This window comes from Suncus etruscus, chromosome 5 (genome assembly GCF_024139225.1).
Source record: "Suncus etruscus isolate mSunEtr1 chromosome 5, mSunEtr1.pri.cur, whole genome shotgun sequence".
NCBI classification, from domain to species: Eukaryota; Metazoa; Chordata; class Mammalia; order Eulipotyphla; family Soricidae; genus Suncus; species Suncus etruscus.
In genome coordinates, this window is record NC_064852.1 from 79,372,831 (window position 1) to 79,398,983 (window position 26,153).

A 26,153-nucleotide genomic window follows, 5' to 3' on the forward strand; every position below is an offset into this window, starting at 1 on the left:
CTCTTAACACACTGTTACATTTCCAATGTAGGGCTTTAGCTTTGCACATGGCCACCTGGGTTCAATCTCCAGCTACCCATAGTGTCCCCCAAGCCTGCCAGAAGTGATATCTGAGTGTAGATCCCAGGAGTAACCGAACGTCACCAGATTTGGCCCCAAACCAATAAATAAATTTAAATAAACATCTTTGTATGTCTAAAATAAAAATTTTAATTAAGTTGAATGCTGATATTAGGTTTCCAAATATTACCTCGTGTTGAGAGACCAAAAAAGGGCACAACAACTTTATTTGGATAATACTATGTTAAGATTTAAAATATATCAGTTTTAAACATTCATATTTATTTTTGTATAACCAGAATAAGTAAGTTAAAATTAATCTTGTGACTGGAGATACAGTACACTGGGTAAAGCTCTTGCCTTGCATATAGCTGACCTGAATTTGATGCCTGGCATTCCAGCTAGTGCCCCAAATAAAATTAAATACAATTAAATAAAATTTGGGTGTTTTGTGTAAAATAATGTTCATTTTGAATTAATATGTAAAATATTAATGCATTGATTAAATATAGCCAATTATATAATTTATCCAAAATTAAATTGGTCAAATATTCAAATGTGTTTTAACAATTGCAGTCAACTATTACTTTCTAGAAATAATCTGCTATCCTGTCATGCTCCTAACTAGACTATGACCTGTTGTGTTAAATAATTAACGATGGGGCTGGATGGCGGTGGATTTCTCTCCGTGCCATTCCAGTCCACGTGGCTTTGCAACCTCCGTGCAGTCGGCGAGTCCCAGGCCCAGGTGAAATCACTCACTCACAGTCAGGCGTCAGGAAGCATCATCTTTATTCAAGCCCTAGCCACCACGTGTGTGTGGCCTATACATAACCTTTCAAGCACAGCAATATTTTGCTAGCCCTGCATCTTATTTCCTGTTAGCCATCTTCCCTTTGGGCTCCATGCTGGTCAAAGACCAGAACACAGAAACCCAGAAGCCAGAGCGCACAGCAGCGCAGAAAGGGCAAGGAGCCAAAAAGCCAAAAAGCCAAAAGGGCAAAAAGCCAAAAGGCCCGAATTCCCTTGGTTCAAGCCTTATCTAACATTTTCCAGACCCCTCCCAGGAATGGGAGAGTCTAGCAGGTAAGGTTACACCTACTATCCGGTTCCCAAGACCCCTCCCAGAAATGGGTGGGTTTCAGGGTTTCAAATAGGTACACCCACAATGACCTACAGTCTAGATTTTTAGAAAATTAACTAATAAGATATCTTACTGGTATCCAATTTCATCTTCAGACAAATGTTTATGGAATATTTAACTTCATATAAAGGACTTAGTAATAGCCTATAGAAAATATCTAAAAACAAAAACGAATAAGTGCAATGTCTTCCATATTACCTCCCATATTTTTTAAACCTTTTGAAAATAAAGCCTAGTGTCTTACAAAAAGACAAATCATTGGGTGAGAGTAATAGTACTTGCACACAGCCAAAACAGGTTTAATCCCCATCATCCCATATGATCCTCTGAGCCTGCCAGGCATGACTTCTGAGCCCAGAGCCAGGAGTAATCTCTGAGTGCCAACAGGTGTGGCTCCAAAACAAACAAATACACATCCATAAATATTGTACTCAACAATATTTACTATGCTACAATTTAATTTTAATTATTTTTTTTTGGTTTTTGGGCCACACCCGGCAGTGCTCAGGGGTTACTCCTGGCTGTCTGCTCAGAAATAGCTCCTGGCAGGCACGGGGGACCATATGGGACACCGGGATTCAAACCAACCACCTTAGGTCCTGGATCGGCTGCTTGCAAGGCAAACACTGCTATGCTATCTCTCTAGTCCCTCAATTTTTATTTTTAATTTCAAAAAATTGCTTACCAGATTAGTAAAGAAGCATTGTTTTCCTTTTTTTTTTAACAATGATATTCTTGAAGATGGCAGAATCTAATTTAAGTTTTTATCTCTATAATAGTTTATTCATGGTTTATAGCCATAGATAGTGTCAACTTCATATTTATAATGGTATTTATTTTCCCATAAGAGGTCTGGACATTATATTCTCTCTAGTTAAAATAAATAGCATAGTCGTAAATATCACATTTTATTATAGCACTATTTATGGCTACACATTGGATGTAGGGGGTCTCTAATACTGCTTATCAAATCAAACAGATCTAAAAATTTACTATATTTATATTATGCTACTAGCTGTGCTACTATAATTGCTGCTGATTTTATGGCAATTCCTGCTACTATGTTCTATACAAAAATTCCCACTGGGTGCCACTTGTTTCCTGAAACTTTGAAATTTTCACAGCCCATCCTTCAAGACTGGTATTAATTTGCTGTAGTATCACAGAGATTAACTTTCTGAAGTTAATAAAGCTTATCAACATTTAAGCCTGTTAGTCTCATTCTATAACCTATTCATAAAAATAAAAATATAAATTTACCAAATGAAGAAGACAAAAGCTTGTAGTCATTTCAAATTAACTTCACAATTCTTATAATGAAATGGAGTATTTGTCTTGCTTGCTATGATTCTACATAGCAGTTTACTAAATTGTGGGAAAGAGTACTTTCTTTTGCCTTGCGTGAGTGCATGCTATTTTTCTTGTGAGCTCTCTTATAATCTTAAAAATATGAACTCTGTTGAATTCTGGATAGTGATATTTGGATTTTGTCTTTGAAGAAAATCGAGAATGGCTGCTGAAGAAATGGCAAAGACAAGGTTCTAACCACAAACATGACACACTGGAGAAAAGAGCCAAGTGACCAGAACATATATGTTTTGTTTTGTTTTATTTGTTTTGGTTTTGGGGCCACACCAGGTGATGCTCAGAGGTTACTTCTGGCTATGCACTCAGAAATAGCTCCTGGCTTTGGGGGACGATACGGAATGTAGGGAATCGAACCCAGGTCTGTCCTGGGTCAGTCACGTGCAAAGTAAACGTTCTATCGCTGCACTATCGCTCTGACCCCAGAACATCATATTTCAATAAAGCAACACTGAAAAAATAAATAGATAAAAAGAAACTCCCAAATCTACCTTGACTTTATTATATTTAACTTAGTTGAAAACAAAATCATACTTAGTTTATCTCTAGTATAAAATTCAAATATACACTTTTAAAATGCAAAAGAAAATGCCACTCTGCTAGTTTTCACTTTAACCATTACTTCATATTCTAAACTTTCTTAGGAAAACCATCTTATTCATTTTTTTGGTTCCTAGATGCCTTTATTAAAGATATTTGTATGAATTTTAAATTAGTGTATATAAATTTGATATAGTCTGAAATTATACCATACTTTAAAACTTTTTTTTTTTGGTGATACACAGTACTGATTAGAGATTATTCCTAGCTCTGTGTTCAGGAATCATTCCTAGCGGGCTTGGGGATCATATGGTGTTTGAACCCAGACCCATTGTTTGGAAGGCAAGCACCCTAACCACTTATCCTCAAGGTTGGCTAACAGTCTAGAAGGCTTAGAAGTACTTCCTGTTGTTGGGTCAGAGAGATAACACAGTAGTAAGGCTTTGCCTTGCATGTGGCCAACATGGGACAGAACCAGATTCCATTTCTGGCATCCCATATGGTCCCCCAAGCCTACCAGAATTCTGAGTACAGAGCCGGGAATAATCTCTGAGCGCTTCTGGGTGAGGCCCATCCCCACCTCCTCTTACACCCTCCCCCCCCAAAAAAAAAAGAAAACAAATGTTTTCTGTTCTAAATTTCTTCACACTCAGTTCTTTGGAACTTGCCTTTTTTTTTGGGGGGGGGCACACCCAGTGATGCTCAGGGGTTACTCCTGGCTATGTGCTCAGAAATCGCTCCTGGCTTCAGGGATCATATGGGACACATGGGGATCGAACAGCAGTCCTTCACAGACTAGTGTTGGCAAGGCAAACTCCTTACTGCTCAGCATCACAGCTCCGGTATTCTTACAGTATCTTTTCTTTTCTTTTTTTTTTATTATAGTTACCTTTAATCAATTATCGTATTTTCCGGTGTATAAGACAACTTTTGAAACGAAAAAAGTCAACTGAAAATCGGGGGTCGTCTTTTTTTTTAAAACTTGAGAATGTGTTCACTATTTTTCTTTTATCCTTTTTTAAAAATAATATTAAATAGTATTTATTATTATTATTATTAAATATTAAACACAAAATAACTTTTGTGTCTGGTTTCTTTCACTTATCAATATGCTTTTAAGGCTTAATATCTAGTATAAAGTGTACTAGTGTTTCATTTTTTATTACCAAGTAAAAAAATTATTTTTAATGTGCCTTGTTGTACTTTTGTTCAGGTGTCTCTTGGCTGGTAATCTTTTTTTTTTATGGAAAAAAAAACCCTTCACCAATGCAACATTCCCATCACCAATATCCCAAGTGCCCCTCCTCCCCACCCTACACTGACCTGTAATCTAGACAGGCTTTCTACTTCCCTCATTCAGTCACATTTTGTTATGTTAGTTCTCAGTGTAATTATTTCTATGACTGCACCCAACAATCTCTGGGGTGAGCTTCATGTCGGGAGCTGGATCCTCCAGTCTTCCTCTATTACACAAATGTTTTTCATTTTTCTCAAAACCCATATATGAGTGAGACCATTCTGTGTTTATCTCTCTCCCTCTGACTTATTTCACTCAGCATAATAGATTCCATATACATCCATGTATAGGAACTTGCCTTAAAATACATAACTATATCCATAGTACCTGTTCTGAGACAGCTGCAGTGCCCCTACCAAATAGAAGCTGACTTTAGTTGTATTTATTGCATTTGAAATTTTAGGAACCACCATGTTTGAATTTTATACCATTTAAAACATGTATCTGAATGTTTAAAAGTAAAAATAACATGTCTTTATTGAAAAATTACAGGAAAGCATTGATGAAAAAACATGATTGTGTTCATTCCTCAAAAATAGTGTACATACAAGTACCTTTAAAATTTTAATACACTAGATTTCTTTCATAGTTTCTAAAATGTTGAATAGAAGATAATAGTAAATTAAGTGGAATTAGATAGGGTTTTGAGAAGTATTTTAAGAAGTGGATAATCTTCCTTTGTTCTCTTGCATTTACAAGATCACTGACTGGTTAATATTCATCTTTACTGCTAGATTAAATAAAATTAACTTATCAAAACTACAGAAAATATTTCTTTCCATTCTCTCAAGCATTTTGTTTCTTTTATTTCTAGGAAGGAACTACTTCCATAGAGCAGCCATCTGTGAAACTAGACAAGATTGGTTTATGAAGTTCAATCAGGCTGTGTATCAATCATGCCATTCTTCCAAGCACCAAAATACTGCAGTTGTAATAGGACAATAATCTCGAGCGATGGGTCTCCTGTCCATCTCCAAATGATTAAAGTTAGTTCAGAAACTGAAAATGTCACAGAAAGGTTCCTCTTCTGCCTGGGGCTAGGCTGCAAAATTTTCTTTTTTCTCTGATTATATCCAGCATCTGTTGCTCCTAAACCCTGTGTGAACCCTAGAATCTCCACCAACACAAGTAAACTTAATAGGTGTTATTATTAGTTATTATTAGTTTGGATTGAGCTAATGTTGCTGCACAGTTTCTTAATGTAATATTATATTTTATATAATCTCTGATCTCTACCTTTCTATGTAGATTCCTTGAAAAATCCCTTCATGATGAGTGTGAGCAGGATCTATGAATCATATTAGCACAGTAACTCCTGGAATTACATTTAAGACATGAAAAAGAATCATCCTGCTGGAATGCTCACAGCTTTGCTATGGAAAAGCTAAGGACAATCCTAGAAGCTAGAGCAATTCCAATGAACAACTGGCAATAAAACATGAATCTTTCTAATTTTATACAGCTACAAGGAAACAAATTCTGCCAACAATGTGAACAGCTTAAAAGTGACCATATCCCAATGCATTCAGATTAGAACATCATTTGGCTTATATCTTTATTTCAGCCTACTGAAGACTTTAACAGAGGGTTCCGCTTCAGAACATAAGCAAAAAAATAGTGGGTGCTATTTATAAAAACTGTTTGTAGGGGCTGGAACAGTGGTGCAAGTGGTAAGGCATCTGTTTTGCCCACGCTAGACTAGGACAGACTGCGGTTCAATCCCCCAGCGTCCCATATGGTCCCCCATGCCAGGGATGATTTCTGAGTGCATAACCAGGAGTAACCCCTGAGCATCACCAGGTGTGACTCAAAAACCAAAAACAAAAAAAAATTGTAGTCATTCGTTATGTAGCAACAGAATACTGATTAACTCAAAGACAAGAACTTAATACGATAACCATTTTCTGCAGAAGGAAGTTGATTAGGAAAGATTAACTGACTTTCATTCAAGTGGAAATAAATGACATGACTAAAATTGGATTCTCATTTTTACTCAAAATTTTTTCCATTGTTTTTGCAGTATTATATTGTTCCACTTTAATGGATATTATTGGCAGGATTTTCTCTTTTGACCACTACTAACAACATCAATATATAAAAAGAACATGTAATCTTCCTTTATACAGCTCATTATACATTATACAGCTCATAAAAATAATGCAATGACTTTTATTAATTTTACATCAATCCTATAGTAATAGAGTACTAATCAAATCATTGTGATATATTGCCAATATTTTAAGAGAAATCTGAATCAAATGTCAATCATCATCTCTAATTGAGCAATATTCTGTATAGTCTAGATCAGGAAATCGTATATTTAATTCTACCCACTTTTTGTACTGTTTCTTCGATGAATCATTTTTGAAAACCACTACAAAATTCCTTATTTTGAGACATGGCAAATCTAATCCTTTATGTACCATCATGGTTCCCCAAGCCTAGAAAACAAAGAAAGAGCAAGGAGATAGGTAAATAAAATTTAAATATATGATAAAAATTTTCTTTTGCCCTTTTCTGCACCCTCCCAATTACTTACTTGACCACATTTTTTGCAAATTATCTCTCCATTTGTTTGATAGTCAGCAAACATCTCTGTTAATGCTTTGTTTTCTATGACAATGTACATGTCTCTAAAATTATCAAGGAGAAAGAATCATTCTTGAGAGCTCACAATGGACCAAAATGAAGCCTGTAATCATTAATGAATGGATACTTTTCTGCATATGTACATATTATTCTACATACCATTACTTCTCTCTTTTCCTTTTTCAGTTACCAGGAAGAATCCCAGTTCCTCTCTAAAACATTTCTCAAACAATATGCTGCATTTGGGGCCTTATCTCCATTCTGTTGTGTTTTGCTTCTTTTTTTAGGCAAGAACCAATTGTACACTGGGCTTACTCCTTAGTAATTACTCCTGGCAGTGCTCAGGATACCAAATGGGATGCCAAGGATAGGACATGGGTTTGCCATATGCAAGGCAAACATTCTACACACTGTACTATTTCTCTGGCTTCTCTGTTGACTATTTTAACTAGATTTAAATTATTCAAAAAATTTAAACAAATATGAACACACACCAACTTATTTATCAAAGTGGTTTGGGTGTCTTATATGTTTGCAGTGTATCTGAAAATTTGATATGTGAGTGGAGCATAATTTGGTTACTTAAGAAAAAAATAATAAAATTTAATTTTACTATTTTGGAAGAACTTTTATAACACAACTATTTCTATCATTTAAAATTTACTTAAAATTGAGTTATCCTAGACTTACTTGAATTCTTGTGTCATATTGACATGGTGCATCTTCTCAATTACATGGATAGCATCCCCAGAGCAGGCTAGCACACTGCAGTTTTTACAGAGAAATGTTATTAATGATGGGTTTTCCTTGTATTGTCTTGAAATATTTTTCTTGATTTTCATTTTCTTTTCCATTATACTTATCATCTGTAACTCCAAAATCTGCATAAAGAAAAGGGATAAAATAAGTCTTTGTAATTAAGAGATTTTAGATAACTATGAAAATACATATTTGGTCCACCATCTAGAAATAACAATAGTCCTCAAATAATTAAATATACCATCTTTTCTTACAATTATGTGGTATACACAGCACATAACAAACAGTTTTTTAAATTAAAATAAAAAGCTCTATTAGAGAAAGTCTTGGTAATTTTCAATAAAAATATTTCCTTTTAGAGCCTAGAGCATTAAAGCAGGTAAGGCATTTATCTTGCACACAGGTGACCAGTCTTCATTCACTAAAACTAAACATGGCCCCCTAAGCTGTGCCAGGAGTGACCCCTGAGTAATTCCTGAATACTTCTGGGCAAGGGCACACAAGACTTTCCATATTCATTTAAATTCTGATTCTTTTTTATTAATATTTTTATTTAAACACCTTGATTACAAATATGATTGCAGTTAGGTTTCAGTCATGTAAAGAACACCCCCCTTCACCAGTGCAACATTCCCAGCACCAATGTCCCAAATCTCCCTCTTTCCCACCCCACTCCCATCTGTACTTTAGACAGACTTTCCACTTCCCTCATTCATTCACATTGTTATGACAGTTCTCAGTGTAAATTCTTATTCTTAAAGAAGTCTCACCTTTTTCCTATGTGAACTCTCTTTTCAAAACTAAGCTGTTATTAACTATTCACAGACATCTGAGATTCATAATAATCACCAATGTCTTTCATTTTTTATAAGTTATAAGTTTTTATAAGTTTTATAAGTTACCTATCTTAGCCAATTTTTATTACAGATATATAGCACAAACAAACAGTTTTCTACTCAGTATAAATTCCTCTCAGAAATATGCAGGTGCCTGAAGCCCCCCCAAAGGGGCCCGGCCAGCAGGATTCAGCTGGGGAGACTTCTGGACAACTGCACTCCTATTTTGCTGAGTAGAATCACAACCACACCTATAAAAAATCTGAGAGAGGTTAATAATAAATGGCCTAAGACAATATCTCACTGTTCAAAGGCAAGTTTATTGGGCTACAGTTTCTTTTTATATAGTGAAGGAGAAAAGGGGCAGTACAAGGTGATGTCAATTATACTTCTGGCGCGAAAGCCAATACATTGCTCCATATAAGGCAAGAATATATTTCCGGGTACAAGAAACAAAGAAATTAAATCATTCTCTAAAATAAGGAAGTGGACAGTGGGCTAGGTGGCAGGAGGGCTTACAAGTCGTGTTGGACGTGTCGTTTCTATGGGAACGTCTTATGACCTTCTAGCTGCATTCCTAACTGCCTAATTAACAGGAGATGGGCAAAGATGTGCTAGCCTCAGTGTTTTTTGAACAGACAAGGTAACATATACTTATTAATAACAGCCTTGTTAGCTTGGGAAGATTTAGGGAGTGAGGCCTAGTTTCTGATAAGGCACCAGGCAGCTTTTGCTCTTCTCAGGCTGAAACCAAATTTTTATCTTGCAGCTGCATTCATATCTTTTCTCTTTAGTTCAAGGACTTAACGGCAAAGACTGCTTGCAGCCTTTTAAGTAAAAGACTGGGTTAATGGCAGAGAAAAACAGCAAAGATGGCCTCAAACTGGTCACAGTCCCCAACAGAAATAGAACTATAATTTTATTTTAGGTGGAAACATGCTAGGTAAATTATAACATTTGTACATCTGGGGACAATAAAATATAAGATGTTCAATAAAATTTCAGAAAATTTTCTTAAATATCATATTAGTGAGATATATACATATATTGATGTGACTATATCAATATGTATACCTATATAAAACTTGAGTGAGTCATGGCTGATGCTCACACTTATACAAAGTGGCAGCATGAAATGTACTTAAGTTGTTTACATTCCAACTGAACCTTTCAGGGCTGGAGAAATAGTACAGTAAGGAGGATATTTTCCTTGTACTCAGTCAGTCTGAGGTCAATCCCCAGTACCCTATAGTGGCCTTTGAGTCCCACCATGAGTGATTCTTGAGCACAGAGCCAAGAGTATAAGTACTAAGCATTGATGGATGTGACCCTATGAAACAAGTGAACCTCTCAGAAATAACAAATTCACATTAAATTGTGGAGATCATTGATTTCCTTAAGACCCAGAGTTATGTTTTTAATCAGTGCCAATAAATGAAACTGATGCTTCTCCTTAGTTCTCTCATCAATTTTTAAAAGCCTTGACTGAATGAAGTCCTATTTAACACAGCAGCCTTGTAAATAAACTTGTGGACTACATAACAGTTTGATCAGACAAGTACAAAGACTAATTCCTTGTGTAAATTATAACAATATAATATTCTATTAATTAAAAGCTTAATTAGGTTGTTCTTGCAAGATAATTATGGTTCAGTTAGCTGATTAATAGATGATTTGGCATGGAACCATAAACACGTGGGCAATTAAGAAATAGCTATGACTGTGACAGAAATTTTTTTTAAAAAACAAGCTCATATATGGAAATGTAAACAGGATATCATAAATTAAAAGAATCGTTCTAAAAAAGTAAGGGGCTTTTAAAACTAGAAGAATAAAAATAATAAATAAGTGAAAACATAAAGAATGTATGGCAGGTACAGTCATACTCAGTCTCAGCACAAGTAAGATGTAATAATGGAGAAAAAAATCATTTGAATACTTTCAGGAAAAACAGCTTTAACTTTTCACTAGAAATTGGACTTTATTATAGAAGCTTTTAGTTATATCTAAATTCTGAATTTGACATGAAAACATGTCATGAAGCCTTTAATGTCATGAACCTTTAATGAAAATATACTCACTCTCATCAATTATTAGTGTTGTCTGAATATTGTGCTGACAAAAGATTTTCATGCTGAAGAAAGGAGTACTGTAATGTTGACTGGGACCTTCAAACAGGATAGTTGGGACCTTCAAACAGGATAGTTGTGGCACTATTCATCATCATGACCAACCTTGCTTTAAGCTTGTCAACCTGGAGAATTATTAGGAGGGCAGGTTTCTTAGCTAAAGAAGACCTGACAATATACTACTAGACAAAATACTACTAGAACACCTCCTCCTATCTCCACCTCCAAAAGATTATCATGTTAAAAAAAGTATCTACAAAATTTTAATTCATAATTATAACAATTTTCCCACAATTTGCTCAAAACAACAAATCTTGAAGCATCCTTCACTGAAAAGTTTCAAATCGATTTATTCCTATAGGGCATTTAATGCAAGATAGTGATTTTGCAGTGGTATTGTTTCACCACTGATATTTGATTTGACACTACAAAATGTTTGGTTGTCAAATTTAAAGAGGTTTTAAAATATAAGTTTGTGTAGAAACCTGGCCAGGAAACCTTGGAGTTGGTTATAGCAATGCACACCAATTTGAAAGCATCCCTTTCGTGAAACTCTATTTAGGTTAGAGCCAATTCCAATGTTAAGAAACTAACATTCACACCCATATGCAAGGGTGTGAATTTTCTTCTAAATGGATTGTTTGCTATTATAGTAGTTACAGTCTTTAATTCAGTGGTATGGGAGATTTACTGAAATATTGTGGAAATACACTCTTCACTGCATTGCTCATACTACTCAAATGAATAACTGAGATGCAGCTATCAGGATATATCTAAAAGGTAATCTATGTATATATAGACACAATATATGCATATATGTTCCATGTCACTTTTCCTATCATTTAACCTAAAGTGTTCATTAAGTAATTTGTTTCACAGTGTCCCTTTTAAATTGACCAGCACTTATTACTGCATAACATATTTCATGCTTTATTTCTGAACACTTTTTCTTCAAATTGTATTATGTTTACATCAAAATATAAGACTCATGCAGCAGTTGGTCTAAAACTGTTACCACAGGTCCATATATGTTATCTGCCTATATGTGCCATGTTTCTAGAACATTCCTTGGAATGCAGTAGGCAGTAGGTGCTTCATAATTATTTCTAATATTTCATAATATACTCATAATTAATAATACTATTTAGATAATTGGATCAAATTAAGATCATCAGGTTGTGCTGAGTGGATGAATTGTGATAACCCTTTTTATCAAAGTTTATAATTTATTTACTGGGATACATGACAATTTCTGTCACCATGGATTTGAATCTTCATATGTAAATTTGGCCAAAGCACAGTTCTTCGAACTGGAACTTATAATTCAGAACAAAAATTCCTCTCTGGGGACTTAGCCATGGAGATATCAATGGTAATCACATAAAGCCATTTAGAAGTGAAAATTAACTTCAGGGAAGGACCAAAATAATACCTTATGAGCATACTCCTCTGGATTCATATTCTGTATATGGTCTATGGCTTTATACATCATTTTCTCTCTGAAATAATTTACTGTTTCACGTTCAACAACTCCCGATCCACTGGAGGCAACCAGTATGTAGGTGCTCTCATCAGCTCTAGCTCGACCACGGGCCTAAGGACATAAAGACATCAATTAAATGAAGAGCTGTGTCCATTTGTTAAATAATACTATTAAGAATGGTATTTGCTACTCCATGTTCATGCTTTCCAGTAATTTCACCATTATCAGTAAAATTTGAAATCATCCATGCTTTTGTAGGTCAACTATTTGAAATTTAAGATGCATTTTAATGCAGAAACAATGTCTCAAACTTAGACCTGTGAGCTACATGCAGCCTATAAGGGACATTTTTCTTACAGGCTGGGTGTTTTTGCCACTGCTGCCTGACCTGCTTAGTAGAAAACTCATTCAGGGCCATAGTATGCATGTGTGGGATTTGTGTCATACTCACTGACTCCCCTCCTTATGTCTGTCTCTCAACTCCCCCTCTCAGTCTTGGGCAGAGGTCCTCAAACTATGGCTGTCAAAAGCAGGCCCATAGTTGCCATTGAAATACTTGTAAATTTTGTAATGTATTTGTACTTGTTCTTCATTTTAAATATTGTATTTGTTCCTAAATTTTTTTACTTCAAAATAAGATATGTGCAGAATGTGTAAGAATTTATTCAGGTTTTTTTTTAATTACTGTACAGCACTCCAACAGGCTGAAGAACAGTGAACTGTCACCCTTTTTAAAAAGTTTGAGGACTCCTGTTCTAGATGTTGGGAAGTTCTTAAAAGTCCAATATCAATAATCATTCTATCTTTTTGTTTCTAAGTCTGTTTGCAGCAGCCAACCAACATTAATAACTTTCACTAGGGAGTCCCACTGTCTGCCTGGAAAGAAAGATGGGTGGAAAGAAAGGTAGTCTGACCTTCACACCAGAGCTGAGGAATAAGAAGCTGTGTCTTTGACCGTCTATTTTCAATTCTTTTCATAGAAGTGATATTTAAGTGCATGTGACCAACATAAAATTTTGGCACAGCCCAGGAATCAACTATATCATAACCCTCAAGAAAAATATATTCTACTAATAAACCACAAATCAACAAATTGACTTCTAAAATAAAAGAATTCCTGATTTGGTTGCAGTTCGGTTAAAGTAGTTTTCCATGATGAACACTGATGAGCTATATTTAAAGTATTCACATTGATGAACTCTACTTAAAGAATTAAAGCACCTACGAGGCTGAGAGATGCTGTAAAAGAATAAATGCTTCCTTAACATGTGGCCAATCCAGGTTTGATCTCCAATACTCCATATTGTCCGAAGAACTAAAAGGAGGGGCCCCTAAAGATAGAGTAGGAGTAAGTTCTGAGCACCATTAAGGGTCCACATCAAAACAAAAAGCACTTTTTGGGGGCTGGAGTGATAGCATAGCAGTAGGGTGTTTGCCTTGCATGTTGCTTACAGGGAAGAACTTGGGTTTGATCCCTGATATTCCATATGGTCCCCTGAGCTTACCAGGAGTGATTTTTGAGTGTAGAGCCTAACCCCTGAGCACATCTGGGTGTGGCCCATAAAAATTAAAACAAAAAATAGTACAGTACTTTTCAGATAATATGAAAGACAATGTATTATCTCTATTAACCAATAATGTAACATCTATGAACATGGCATGAGAAAGAAAAAGTGAAGGTGAATGAAATTGGATATACTCCTATTTTTCTATTCTTGCATCTAGCAATCTGGTCCCCATCTCCCATGTTTTATTATATATATGACAAATAAAGAAAACTTTAACTGTCAGGGAAAATGCAGAAACAGTAGGGCTCCCTAAACTCTGAGTAAGTTATTTTACAGAAAATATGAGATTCTACTCCAACTGCTACAGCTGGAACTTACAGAAATCCCAGGAATACTTCATATCATCTGACTTTTATATAGTATGGCAAAAATTATTTTTCTCAAAATATCCTTAGACAAAGAAACAACAAGAAGAGTTGGTTAAAAATATGAAAGGGGGGGGCCCGGAGAGATAGCACAGTGGCGTTTGCCTTGCAAGCAGCCGATCCAGGACCAAAGGTGGTTGGTTCGAATCCCAGTGTCCCATATGGTCCCCCGTGCCTGCCAGGAGCTATTTCTGAGCAGACAGCCAGGAGTAACCCCTGAGCACCGCCGGGTGTGGCCCAAAAACAAAACAAAAACAAAAACAAAAACAAAAACAAAAATATGAAAGGGGACCAGAGAGATAGAAAAGGGATTTAGGCACTTGTCTAATAAATGGCAGATTCCAGTTTGATCTCTGGTACCATCACATATGATGTTAGATACTTGGTCATCAATGCACCACTAGATGTAGTCCCTAAGTACAGAATCAGAAGAAAGCCCTCAAAACCACCATATATGACTAAAAAACAAAACAAAAGATTGAAAACAACAAAATATAAGTATCTAGTGACCAAAGAAATTAAATTACATATAAAATGTACCACATGTACATAGTTCAAGATAGCTCTTTCAGTAAAAAAGCATATTTAACAAGCTTAAAGGATAATTTTTTAAAGGAAATAATTAACACCAGACTTAATAGTACCCCATCCCCCGAACTTCCAGGTGAAAGACGAGCAAATGAATAAGAACAAAACAGTTTAAAATAGAATCTGAGTGTACCTGCACCATAGCTATTTCATTAGTGACGAGGCCATACCGGATAACAATGTTGCATTCTTTGATATCCAGACCTTCTTCTGCCACTGTGGTAGCGATAAGCAGATTTATTTTTCCTGTGCGAAATTTACTAATGACATCTCTTTGTTCATTCTGTAGAAACATTTTAATAAATTAAATTTTGTGATGCTAAACACATTAAAAATCTTCTAATTAGGAGAAGAAATAATAAATTACAAATGGTCAGTGTAAATCAGAGGATTAGCTCATACATGGATTGGCTGCCATCTGTTTTTGGCAATGAACAAATACATTATGGTGAGACAACATTTGATTTCCAATCTGGAATTACCACACAATAACAAAAATATTTCCATTCTCTAGTCTGGAGGTGGGAAGACTATCAGTTATGCCAAGAAATAAATTGACTTGAGAGGAAGGAAAAGGAGATGAATTTGGTTCAAAGAGGATCAGATAATGAAAAGTTAAAATGAAGTTTGTTTTTTCACTATTATTACCCTCTGAATCTTTAATAATCAGAGAATCAAATGCAATGACATTTTTAAAGATTGCTCAGTTATAAATTATGGAGAAATAAACATTATGCACTATACTTAATTACTTTAAATGCAAGTCAAGGAAGGACTCTATGAAATATTCCTGAAAATACATATTAAGTATTAAAACAATGGTTGTCTCCAGGGAGGGAAGTCAAGATTCTGGAAGATGGAAGTATGATCTTGTTTAATTTTGAAAGTGGTACATATACGATAGAACAGATAATATATACAAAAATAAATATGGTAACTTTTATTATATTATCTCAATAAGGAAATAGTATATACAAAAATAAAATAGTCTTAGCTAAAATGATTTTATTTAAAACTTTAAGAATTCTGAAAATATATGTAAGTTATGAAATTACTATAAATATGTACTCTGACCCTTGCACAGGAGAAATGAGTAAGCATAGACTTAGACCATAATGAATGGTGGGTATTCTCCTCATAAAATAATTCTGATCAGGGCTGTTGATCTAATCACCTTTGCTAAATATTTGTTAGATTACATTTTATTTTACCCAAAACAAAGATCATCTCTGGTTTTTTTTGACTCTTTGTTTACAACTTGGTTTCACCCAAAACAAAGATCATCCATGGATCCTTTGTATCTATTTGTTTACAACTTAGTTTTCCCCAAAACAGAGATTGTCTTTTTTTTATTATATATATTTTTTTATTTTGACTATATTGGCTTACATATCTTTCACAGTAGTATTTTAGGTACATATTAACATTGAATCAGGGGAATTTCCATCACCAAATTTGTCCTTCCTTCAGCCCCGTTCCCATCCTGCATACCATTCCCCCCATCAGACCCCCCGGGCTGCTAGAGTGAGTGGTCCCCTCTGTGTCTAGCTTACTATTTAGTAATCATTTATCTGTTTGGTCCTGCTACCCTCCCTTATTTCCCCCTCTATTTGAGAGGCGGAACTAGATAGTTCAAGTTATGTGGTTTTGTTTGAAGAAGAGAAAAGCAATAAAGTGGGGTAAAAATAAAATAAGCCGAAAATAGGTGTAGTCCTTCTAGAGGCTCTCAACCTCAGTTTGAGAGAGGATAGGGAAAAAGGAATTGAAATACCACAACAATACAAAAGAAATATCAAATAAATATTCAATGAGCACTACAGCACTGAAGGCAAGCACCACATAATTGTGTCGGTCCTGAAATAGAACCATACAGAGCACAAAAAAAAAGAGAGAGAGAGAGAGGGAAAGATAAAATAACATAAAATAAAATTGGAGACATCAACTTCAATATCTACACCAAAACAAAGAAGTCCCAAAAAATAAAAATAAAATAAAAAATAAATAAATAGATAAAAAAAGATTATTTTGTGCCTTTTTTTTCCCTGCATAGGCATAGTAAATATTGGGGGTATTAGAGAGGGAATTCCTTTGGCCTAGGAGATATAGGTTTCTCCACCCTTGAAGTACAGTATCATAGGATTGACTGTAAAATCCTTGTCTGTTCATTTACTCTCCCCTTGTTGCTTTGTGGTGTATGGAAGACTTCTGCTTCGTCATGGGCAATAAAATCAGATCTCTGTTACTAGAGATCTTGTTAGCTACAAAGGTCAAGGAATGGAGCTTAAGCTGAAGTCTTTCTTTGTGGTTCTATGAGTTCTGTTCCTTTCGTGTCGATTTAATCTGTCTTCTGTAGTTGGTGGTCATGGTCATTGTGCTGCTCCTAGGATGGAGTCTGGGATAGTCTTTTGTTATGTTTCCAGGAGACCTGTTCAGTTGCGATTGTCTCAGTCAGATCTCTGGAATTGGAGATCTTGTTTGTTGTACAGATTGTAGACCAAAACCTAGGCTAGAGCTTTTTTATTGGTCCCAGGATGCATACTGTCCAGTCATGGTTGTAACAAAAATCATCTGTAGATAGCGATCTTTGCTTTTGCAGAGGGTGACAAGTCTTCTGATTTTGTCTTATCTTTGACTGGTGAGGTAGAACAACCTGCTCTTAGATCAAGTTGTTCCCATTTCCTCGTTGTCAGCAGCATATCATTTTAGAACTGGCACATGTTGGTGTCAGAGCAGTATTAAGGGTGCCCCGTAAGGATTTGGTTCCTGGAGCTGTTGTAGAGAACTGTGTCGTTTCCATGTGTGGGATCCAAGAGTCAAGGCTGGATGGTCAGTGTCTAATTCCCTGGGGTACCTGGGCTGGACTGGCTCAGGATAGCCTGAGTTATCTGTCCTTACTCTGCCCTCTGTCCTTACTCCCCTTCCTGAGAGTCATCTCTGTACTCAATAAAAATGTCCATTCTGGTAGGCAACTTGCTCTTGATAGGAAGTAGATGATTGTCAGAATATCTGGATTATTTTGTGCAAAATCAAAAATGACAGGGAGAAATTATGTCTAATACCATAAAATTACAAATGATCATATTATAAAAAATGTTATAAGCAATGCTTGTAAATTTGAAAAGGACAGAAGAACTTTTACATTTTTAACTCTCCCAAGATTGAATCAGGAGTAAAATAAACCAGAATAGTTGAGAATAAGCAAGTAAAGGAAATAGTAATAAATAATAAATTCCAGGTCCAGATTAAAAAAAAAATTCTTCTAGGGATCAGAGCAGTGGTGCAAGCAGTAGGGCATTTGTCTTGCACGCACTAACCTAGGACGAACCGTGGTTGGATCCTCTGGCATCCCATATGGTCATCCATCCAGGAGAGATTTCTGAGTGCATAGCCAGGAGTAACCCCTGAGTGTTACTGGGTGCCCCCCCAAAAAAAGGCAAAAATTTTCTTCTACATCTTTAAATATGATCTATTACTTATTCTTTCAATTTCTCCTAGAAATTTAAAAACTACATTCTTTCAGTGATATTCTTCCAGAATACCACCATTATTCTGATATCAAGGCAGATATAACCCCTACATATGCACTCACATAATTAAAGACCAATAACCCTGCTGAATATGGAAGCAAAAATCCTAAACAAAACTTTAGTTAATCAAATTTAGGGGGCTGGACAGATGTTATTAATACAGTTGTCCTAAATATGGCTGATCTGGTTCAAACCCTGAAGCACCTTGAGATCACCAGGACTGAGTCCAAATCCCAATGTAGTCTATGAAGACTACCAGGTGTGGTCAAAAGCACTAAGTCAATAAATTTCAACAATTTTAAACACGCAATTGATCAAATGAAATAATTCTAGAGTCACCTTGAGATCACCAGGACTGAGTCCAAATCCCAATGTAGTCTATGAAGACTACCAGGTGTGGTCAAAAGCACTAAGTCAATAAATTTCAACAATTTTAAACACGCAATTGATCAAATGAAATAATTCTAGAGATGTAAGATTCATTCAACATATAAAAATTAATGTGGTATACTACTTCAGTAATAGAAAAAATAAAAATAATACTGATGCAATTATTATAATATCAATAATACAGAGAAAAATTTTGAAAAGATTCAACATCCATTTATGATAAAAAACTATAGAAAAGAAGTAATTTATTTTAACATAGATAAACATAGATATGATATGATAGCATGTTCATAAGTATATATGAACATAGATATTCAACATAGATATTGCAATAAATCCCATATCCAGAGCTAATATACACTTAATGGCAAAGAGCAGAAACGTTTTCTTCTACAAGAGCAGAAACGTTTTCTTCTACAAGCAGGTTAAACAAAACCTCAAGATTTGTACACTTACCTCTATTATTTAATTTAGTGTTTAAAGCCACATGAGAAAGATAAAGGAAAATTAAAAAGAAAAGATAAAAATAAAAAAGGATCCAAAACCTGAAAATAAATTAAATTATATTGCTATATTATATATCATGCAAAGGAAATTCTAAAGAGCGACTAAAAACTATTATACAAAATAATTAAATGCAGAACCATTTGAGGCTATGGAATACAGAAGTTAAATGTATTTCTGTATACAAACAATGAACTTAGATAAAAGTTATGACAAAACCTAAAAACCCCATCAAAAAATGGAGAGAGAAAATGAACAGACACTTCTCTGAGGAAGACCAACAGATGACCAACAGGTACATAAAAATTGCTCATCATCATTTATCATCAGAGAAATTTAAATCAAGACAACAATGAGACATCATTTTACACAACTTGAGGATGCTATATGTTAAAAATGGGAACAATCTCTGTTGGTGAGGTTATGGTGAGAAAGGAACTCTCATCCATTGTTGTTGAAATGCTGCCTACTCCAACCTTATGAAAACAGTATGAATGGTTTTCGGTAAACTCAAAATTGAACTGCCATACAACCCAGAAATCCCTCTTTGGGTAGCTATTCCCAGGACAGAAAAACATTCATCTAAAAAGAATGTAAAATGAATAGCATGCCACGATTCATTGCACCACTCAGTACAATAGCTAAAACTAGGAATCAACCTAGCTGTCCAACAACAGATGAGTAGATCATGAAGATATGTTACATATATACAATGGAATACTACATAGCAGTAAGGAATGATGCAATTATGCAATTTTTTGCAACATGAATGGAACTGGAAGATATTATGTAAAATGAAGTTAGTCAGAAGAAGAATAAATACAGAATGATATACATGGTATTATATATGGTATTTAGAATGACTTTATGAAGAAATGCAAGGGTCAAAATGGAAGTTGTCTCTACCACCTTTGGTCATAGAATATAGCAAGGAGAAGGAAAGAAACTAAGTGGAAGATGAAAAACACAAATACAATACAATGAGGGCCAGGGGACAGGTGGTCACAGGGGCACTGACAAAGATAAAATAGAAGAGAACTAAATATAGAAGCTAAAGTCAACAACAATAGAATCAAGAGATTCAAACTTTAACAATCTAAACTTAAAATGGTCCTGTTATACTGGCAGACTGGGGGGCACAGGGTGGTGGTTGGAATACACTCTAGGAACATTGGTGGAGAGAAGTGGACAGTGGTAATGAGATTGGCCCTGATTCATTGTATCTCAGAAATCCAACTATGAAGGATTGTTGTAAATCACAATTATTTCAAAAAAGAAAAATAAAATAAAAAAATAAATCTACCAAGCACTGTTAGCTTAAACAATAACATAGAAGCCTTAGTAGCACCAACTATAGCCCACTAAATCCTTAGACATTGATTTTAGTAACACCATGAAGAGCAATTACAATTATTTCAAATGACTCTTGTAGATCTACATTTTGGTAATTCCAGCTGCCTTTGTGTTGTAGCAAGTAATATGAAGTGACCTTTTTTTATGTCTGCAAGGGAACAAGAGATGGTGTTTGGTGGGAAGTTGGGACACTGGTGCAGGGAAGGTCACACAGGTAGCTGGTAGTGGGATTAGTGTTTGGACATTTAATGTCTGAAATGACTGCATTATAAAACACTTGGTAAACTACAATATTATAATAAAAAGTTTTAATACAATCCCAGGCCTGAGCCATAGCACAACAGGTAGGGCATTTGCCTTGCAGGCAGCCAATTAGGCTTCGATCCTTGTTATCCCATAAAATCTCCCAAGCACCACCAGGAATGCTCTGAGTGCAGACACAGGACTAATTCTTGAGCACTTCAGCGTGTCGTGAAACAAACTAAATACAAAAAATAAATTAAAAAAAATAAAAAGAAAACAATACCATTTATAATTGCATCAAAATACTCAAGTGCCTAGAGATCAATTTATAAAGGAGGTAAAAATATATACATCAAAAGGAGCAATTATTGCATTTTATTGCAATTTGGTGGATAGAACCGGAGGGTATTCTTTTAAGTAAAACAAGTCAGAAAGTGAAAAACAATACTGGATGATATCACTCATATATGGAATTCAAGTAAAAATCAAGGGAACAGTCAGACTTGTACTATGATTAACACTTGTACTTAGGTTACAAAATTTGTTAAAAAACAGTATGGTAAGAAGTGAATAAAGACAATTTTCAACCCATTGAAGTTTTAGAAGTTACCAAAATTATTTAACTTATAGCTCTATTTCAGAGAAAATAATCCAGCAATGTCCTCTTGGAAATCTAGGCTTTTGAAATAAGTCAGAGAAAGAGGGATAGACAGAATAATCACATACACACTTGTCAGGAAGATCAGTGAGTGGTAGGAATTTGCTACAAATAGTGGGCCGATGAATTAGGGCAAATAAGAGGCCATGATGACAAATAATGATCACTCTGGACAAGAACAGGATGCTGAAAGGAGGTAATGTGATATGCCTGATACCCCTTTAGTAATAATATTGCAAACCACAGTGTCTAAAAACAAAAAAAAATTAAAAAAAGAGAAATTGAGAGAGAGAGAGAGAGAGAGAGAGAGAGAGAGAGAGAGAGAGAGAGAGAGAGAGAGAGAGAGAGAGAGAGGGACAGGGGCAGATGGGAGGGAGGGAAGGAGGAAAAATGTCTGTCACAGAAGCATGCAGGGGGAAGGGCAAGTGGGCAGGATAGAAACTGGGGACACTTTTGGTGAGAAATATGCATTAGTGAAAGGATTTTTACATTATATAACTGAAAATCAATCATGAACAATTTTGTAAACAAAAAAAACTGTATTATGAACAATCTTGTAACCATGAAGTTTAAATAAATTTGTTTAAAAAATGTACTCTCTCTTCTCTCTCTCTCTCTTTTTTTTTTTTTTTTAATTTTTGGGTCATACCCGGCAGTGCTCAGGGGTTACTCTTGGCTCTACGCTCAGAAATTGCTCCTGGCAGGCTCGGAGGACCATATTGGATGCCGGGATTCGAACCACAATCCTTCTGCATGCAAGGCAAATGCCTTACCTCCATGCTAATTCTCTAGCCCCAAAATGTACTCCCTTAAGTAAACAGAGAAAGCTCCTTCAAATTGAACCAAAGGCCTTTGCTACTCTCAGCTCTGCCATATCTTTCCACCGTCCTTCAGCTTATAAGGCAAACGTCCTACCGCTGTGCTATCTCTCCGGCCCGATACTGGCACTTTGTTAGTAAGTTTGATATGATTACATTGTCCCTTTGATTTGATGGGGTGTGATCAAAACTGGTAATTATCAGGAATTACTTCTGGCTTTGAACTGAGGAATCACTACTATCAGTGCTCAAAAACCCATATGGGATGCCAAGAATCAAACCCTCGTCAGGACATGCAAGGCAAGTGTCTTAAATGCTGTCCTATCTCTCTAGAAACTGATTACATCGTATCTTTGAAACAAAAACTTTTTATTTGGTATATTCCTTTATATAATAAACATAAATAATTTATTAATAGAAATATGTTAAGAAAGTAGTAGAAAATATAAAAACATTTTATTTTTAGAAAACATTAAAACACATTCTTTTTTTCGGGTGGGGGCGGTGTTTACAAGCAGCGCGCTCAGGAGTTACTCCTGGCTCTACACTCAGAAGTCACTCCTGGCAGGCTTGGGGGACCATATGGGATGCAGGGATTCGAACCGGGGTCAGTCCAGTGTTGGCCAAATACAAGGCAAACGCCTTACCATTGTGGTATTGCTCCAGCCCCTTTAAAACACATTCTATTTGTTCCATTGGCCTGTATGGTTATATAACAATTGCACAGCCTGCATCTTTGTAAAACAAGACTCAAAGTTATTCAATTACAGAGAAACATTAGTTTAGGTTCCCACCATTTTACCCCATGTTTTTAATGTCTAAAATGCATTTTGTTTCTATATCAAGTGTGTGTTATCTGTATACAATAAATTAAAAAAAAACATAAACTGAACAAAAATGCAAAAGATAAAGTCAGTCTCAAGTCTCTATCAATGTAGATGATCTTAATTATGCCAAGTTCACTTATTGAGTTCATCCTACTCAAACTTTGTACATAGCTCTATTAATAATATGCACATTTTGGAGGATTTGAGTTTCCCACTCAATATTATAACCTAACAATCTTTCCATTTTGTTACTAAATTTAAGTGACTATAATTTTTGCTAAGCACTGTCAAATTTGACAGTTCCATGAAGTGTGTGTGTGGGGAAAATAACTGCTATGTTATGTTATGCTTAGTTTATCAGATAAACAGATTAGATTGCTACCAAAGTCATAATTTAGTTCAGGAATGAGTGCTTTGTTCTGTAAAGATACCTTTGGGGAAAATGAAATAATATAACCACATACAAAAAAAAGTCCTTGGGGCCAGAGAGATAGCACAGCAGTAGGGCATTTGCCTTACATGCAGCCAACCCAGGACTGATGGTGGTTCAATTCCCGGTATTATATGATCCCCAGAGCCTTCCAGGAGTGATTTCTGATTGCAGAACCATGAGTAACCCCTGAGCACCACTGGGTGTGACCTCAAAACCAAAACAAACAAACAAACAAAATAAATAAGAGCAAAAACAAAAAAAATTCAGGACAAGAGAAAGTATAGAGATTGAGGTACTTGCTTTGCATGCGACTGTGGCCAGGACAGTGATTGTAATTCTGGTACTGAGTATGCTACCCCAGGCTTTGTCAGCTGTGATCCTTGAGCACAAAGCAAGGAGTGGGCCCTGAGCTCTACATGCACACACACACACACACACACACACACACACACACAAAATCCCAAAGAACATTTGTACCTGTGTCATAGGTTTGAATTCACTGCTGTGGCCAGCTCCAATCAAATGGTGGGCTTTGACTCCGACTTCTGCAAATTTCTTGTTTTCAGTGATCCACTGGGAAAGCGCATATGCACTCAGTCGTGTTTTTGTGAAAATGATGCCTCGTGCTGTTTCTTCAGTTTTGGTAAACTGCTCCATTATTGTGCTTCTTAATTTGGTCAGCTTTTCATTTTCATGATGTGGATTTTCAGCCAGCTTTTTCAATATTTTCTGGTTTTCTTTATGAGATAATTAAATGAGCAAATAATGTGTTTAATTGTAGTTTAAGGTTTTATACAACAAGAAACTATGATTGGCTCAACTATATCTTGTGCTATAACTAATAACCATATGAGTAGATTAAATTAAATTACTGCAGTGATTTTGACAAATAAAAAATAAAAATGAGTAAATGTTTTATTTTGTATAATATAGATTACAATAAAATTAATTAGAAATAACTGAACTTCGCTGGATCTCAGATGCCAGCACCCTTCTGCCTCTCTACTCTGCTGTCCTGCATTTTTGGCTTGATTTCATCCTGGGTGCGGCCCATCTGCCAGCCTGCCTTCCTGTGAGCCTTCCGTGGAGGTGAGTCGACACGCCCAGAAAGGGAGAAGCCAGAGGAGCACGGTTGGTCCGCTCCCCTTCGCGACGGTGCACAGCATTTAGCCAATGAATACAATCACAACACGTAGAAAAACACGCAGTACTAGTGTGACAATGGGGAAACAACATGGGCCAGTGCCAGACATAGAGAATGAAGATGGCAACTCTGATGACTTGAACATGATCAACCACCTAGTCAGTCTCTCAGATAAGGAGTTTAGAGTTGCAATATGGAATATGTTCAAAGAACTCAAACAAAGTATAGAAGAGAAAACTAAAAAGAATCAGGAGAATATGAAGATAGAAATGAGAAAACTCCAAACGGAAATTTCAGATCAAATAACAGGTCTGAGAAACTCAGTAGATGAATTGAAGAAAAACATGTCTGAGATTTCCCACAGGTTAACAGCAGCTGAGGATAGAATCAGTACACTGGAAGATGAGATACATAACAATTACATACAGCAGAAGAAATTGGAAAAAAGCCTCAAAGCAAATGATCAAACAATGGAAAAATTACTCAAAGAATGGGAACAGATGAAAATAGAAGTCTATGATAAGCTCAACAGAAACAACTTAAGAATCATTGGAGTCCCAGAGACTCAGGAAGAAAATCTCCGGGAAGAATCAACAGTCAAGAACATCATTAAAGAGAAACTACCAGAGATAATGAATACATGTGATCAAATCCTGCATGCCCGAAGAGTGCCAACTAAAAGAGACCCCAGAAAAAACACCCCAAGACACATCCTAGTCACAATGACGAATCCCATAGATAGAGACAGAATTCTGAAAGCAGCAAGATCGAAAAGAGAAATTACATTTAAGGGAACATCTTTGAGATTTACTGCAGACCTGTCACCAGAAACACTCAAGGCTAGAAGGCAGTGGTGGGACATAGTGACAAAACTCAATGAAATAAATGCTTCGCCTAGAATACTGCACCCAGCAAAACTCACTTTTAGGTTTGAAGGAACAATACATAGTTTCACAGATAAACAACAGCTCAAAAACTTCACAGACTCAAAACCATTCTTAAAAGAAAAACTGAATGGCATACTTTAAGACAAGGCTTACCAACAGACACACTAAACTTTAATATAAAGATGGCACTAACTCCCAGGACAATTCTTTCTCTCAATGTCAATGGACTAAATGCACCAGTTAAGAGACACAGAGTGGCTAAATGGATCAAAAAACTCAATCCAACCTTCTGCTGCCTACAAGAAACGCACCTGAATAGTCAGAACAAACATAGACTCAAAATAAAAGGCTGGAGGAAAATCATCCAAGCAAACAACACCCAAAAAAAAGCAGGAGTGGCCATATTAATATCAGATGATGCAAACTTTATACTTAGGAAAGTAGTAAAGGACAAAGATGGACATTTTGTATTAATCAAGGGATATGTACAGCAGGAAGAAATCACCCTCCTAAACATATATGCACCGAATGAGGGGCCAGCAAAATATTTAATACAACTGTTGACAAATCTGAAAAATAATATCAATAACAACACAATAATTGTGGGAGACCTCAACACGGCATTGTCAACACTAGACAGGTCAAC

At 35.7% G+C, this 26,153-nt stretch overlaps 1 protein-coding gene across 1 annotated transcript in view; it reads right to left on the reverse strand.

Annotated features, from left to right (window-relative positions):
- Positions 1-6,524: 6,524 nt before the first annotated feature.
- The window catches only part of IFIH1 (interferon induced with helicase C domain 1), an 82,891-nt gene continuing 63,262 nt past the window's right edge, over positions 6,525-26,153 (reverse strand). The window contains exons 10-15 of the mRNA XM_049773365.1: positions 23,954-24,213; positions 14,857-15,006; positions 12,152-12,313; positions 7,686-7,876; positions 6,946-7,039; positions 6,525-6,847 (exon numbers count right to left, since the gene is read on the reverse strand). Coding sequence (XP_049629322.1) covers positions 6,668-6,847; positions 6,946-7,039; positions 7,686-7,876; positions 12,152-12,313; positions 14,857-15,006; positions 23,954-24,213 — 1,037 coding nt within the window. The 3' untranslated portion in view covers positions 6,525-6,667. The remainder of the gene's footprint in view (positions 6,848-6,945; positions 7,040-7,685; positions 7,877-12,151; positions 12,314-14,856; positions 15,007-23,953; positions 24,214-26,153) is intronic.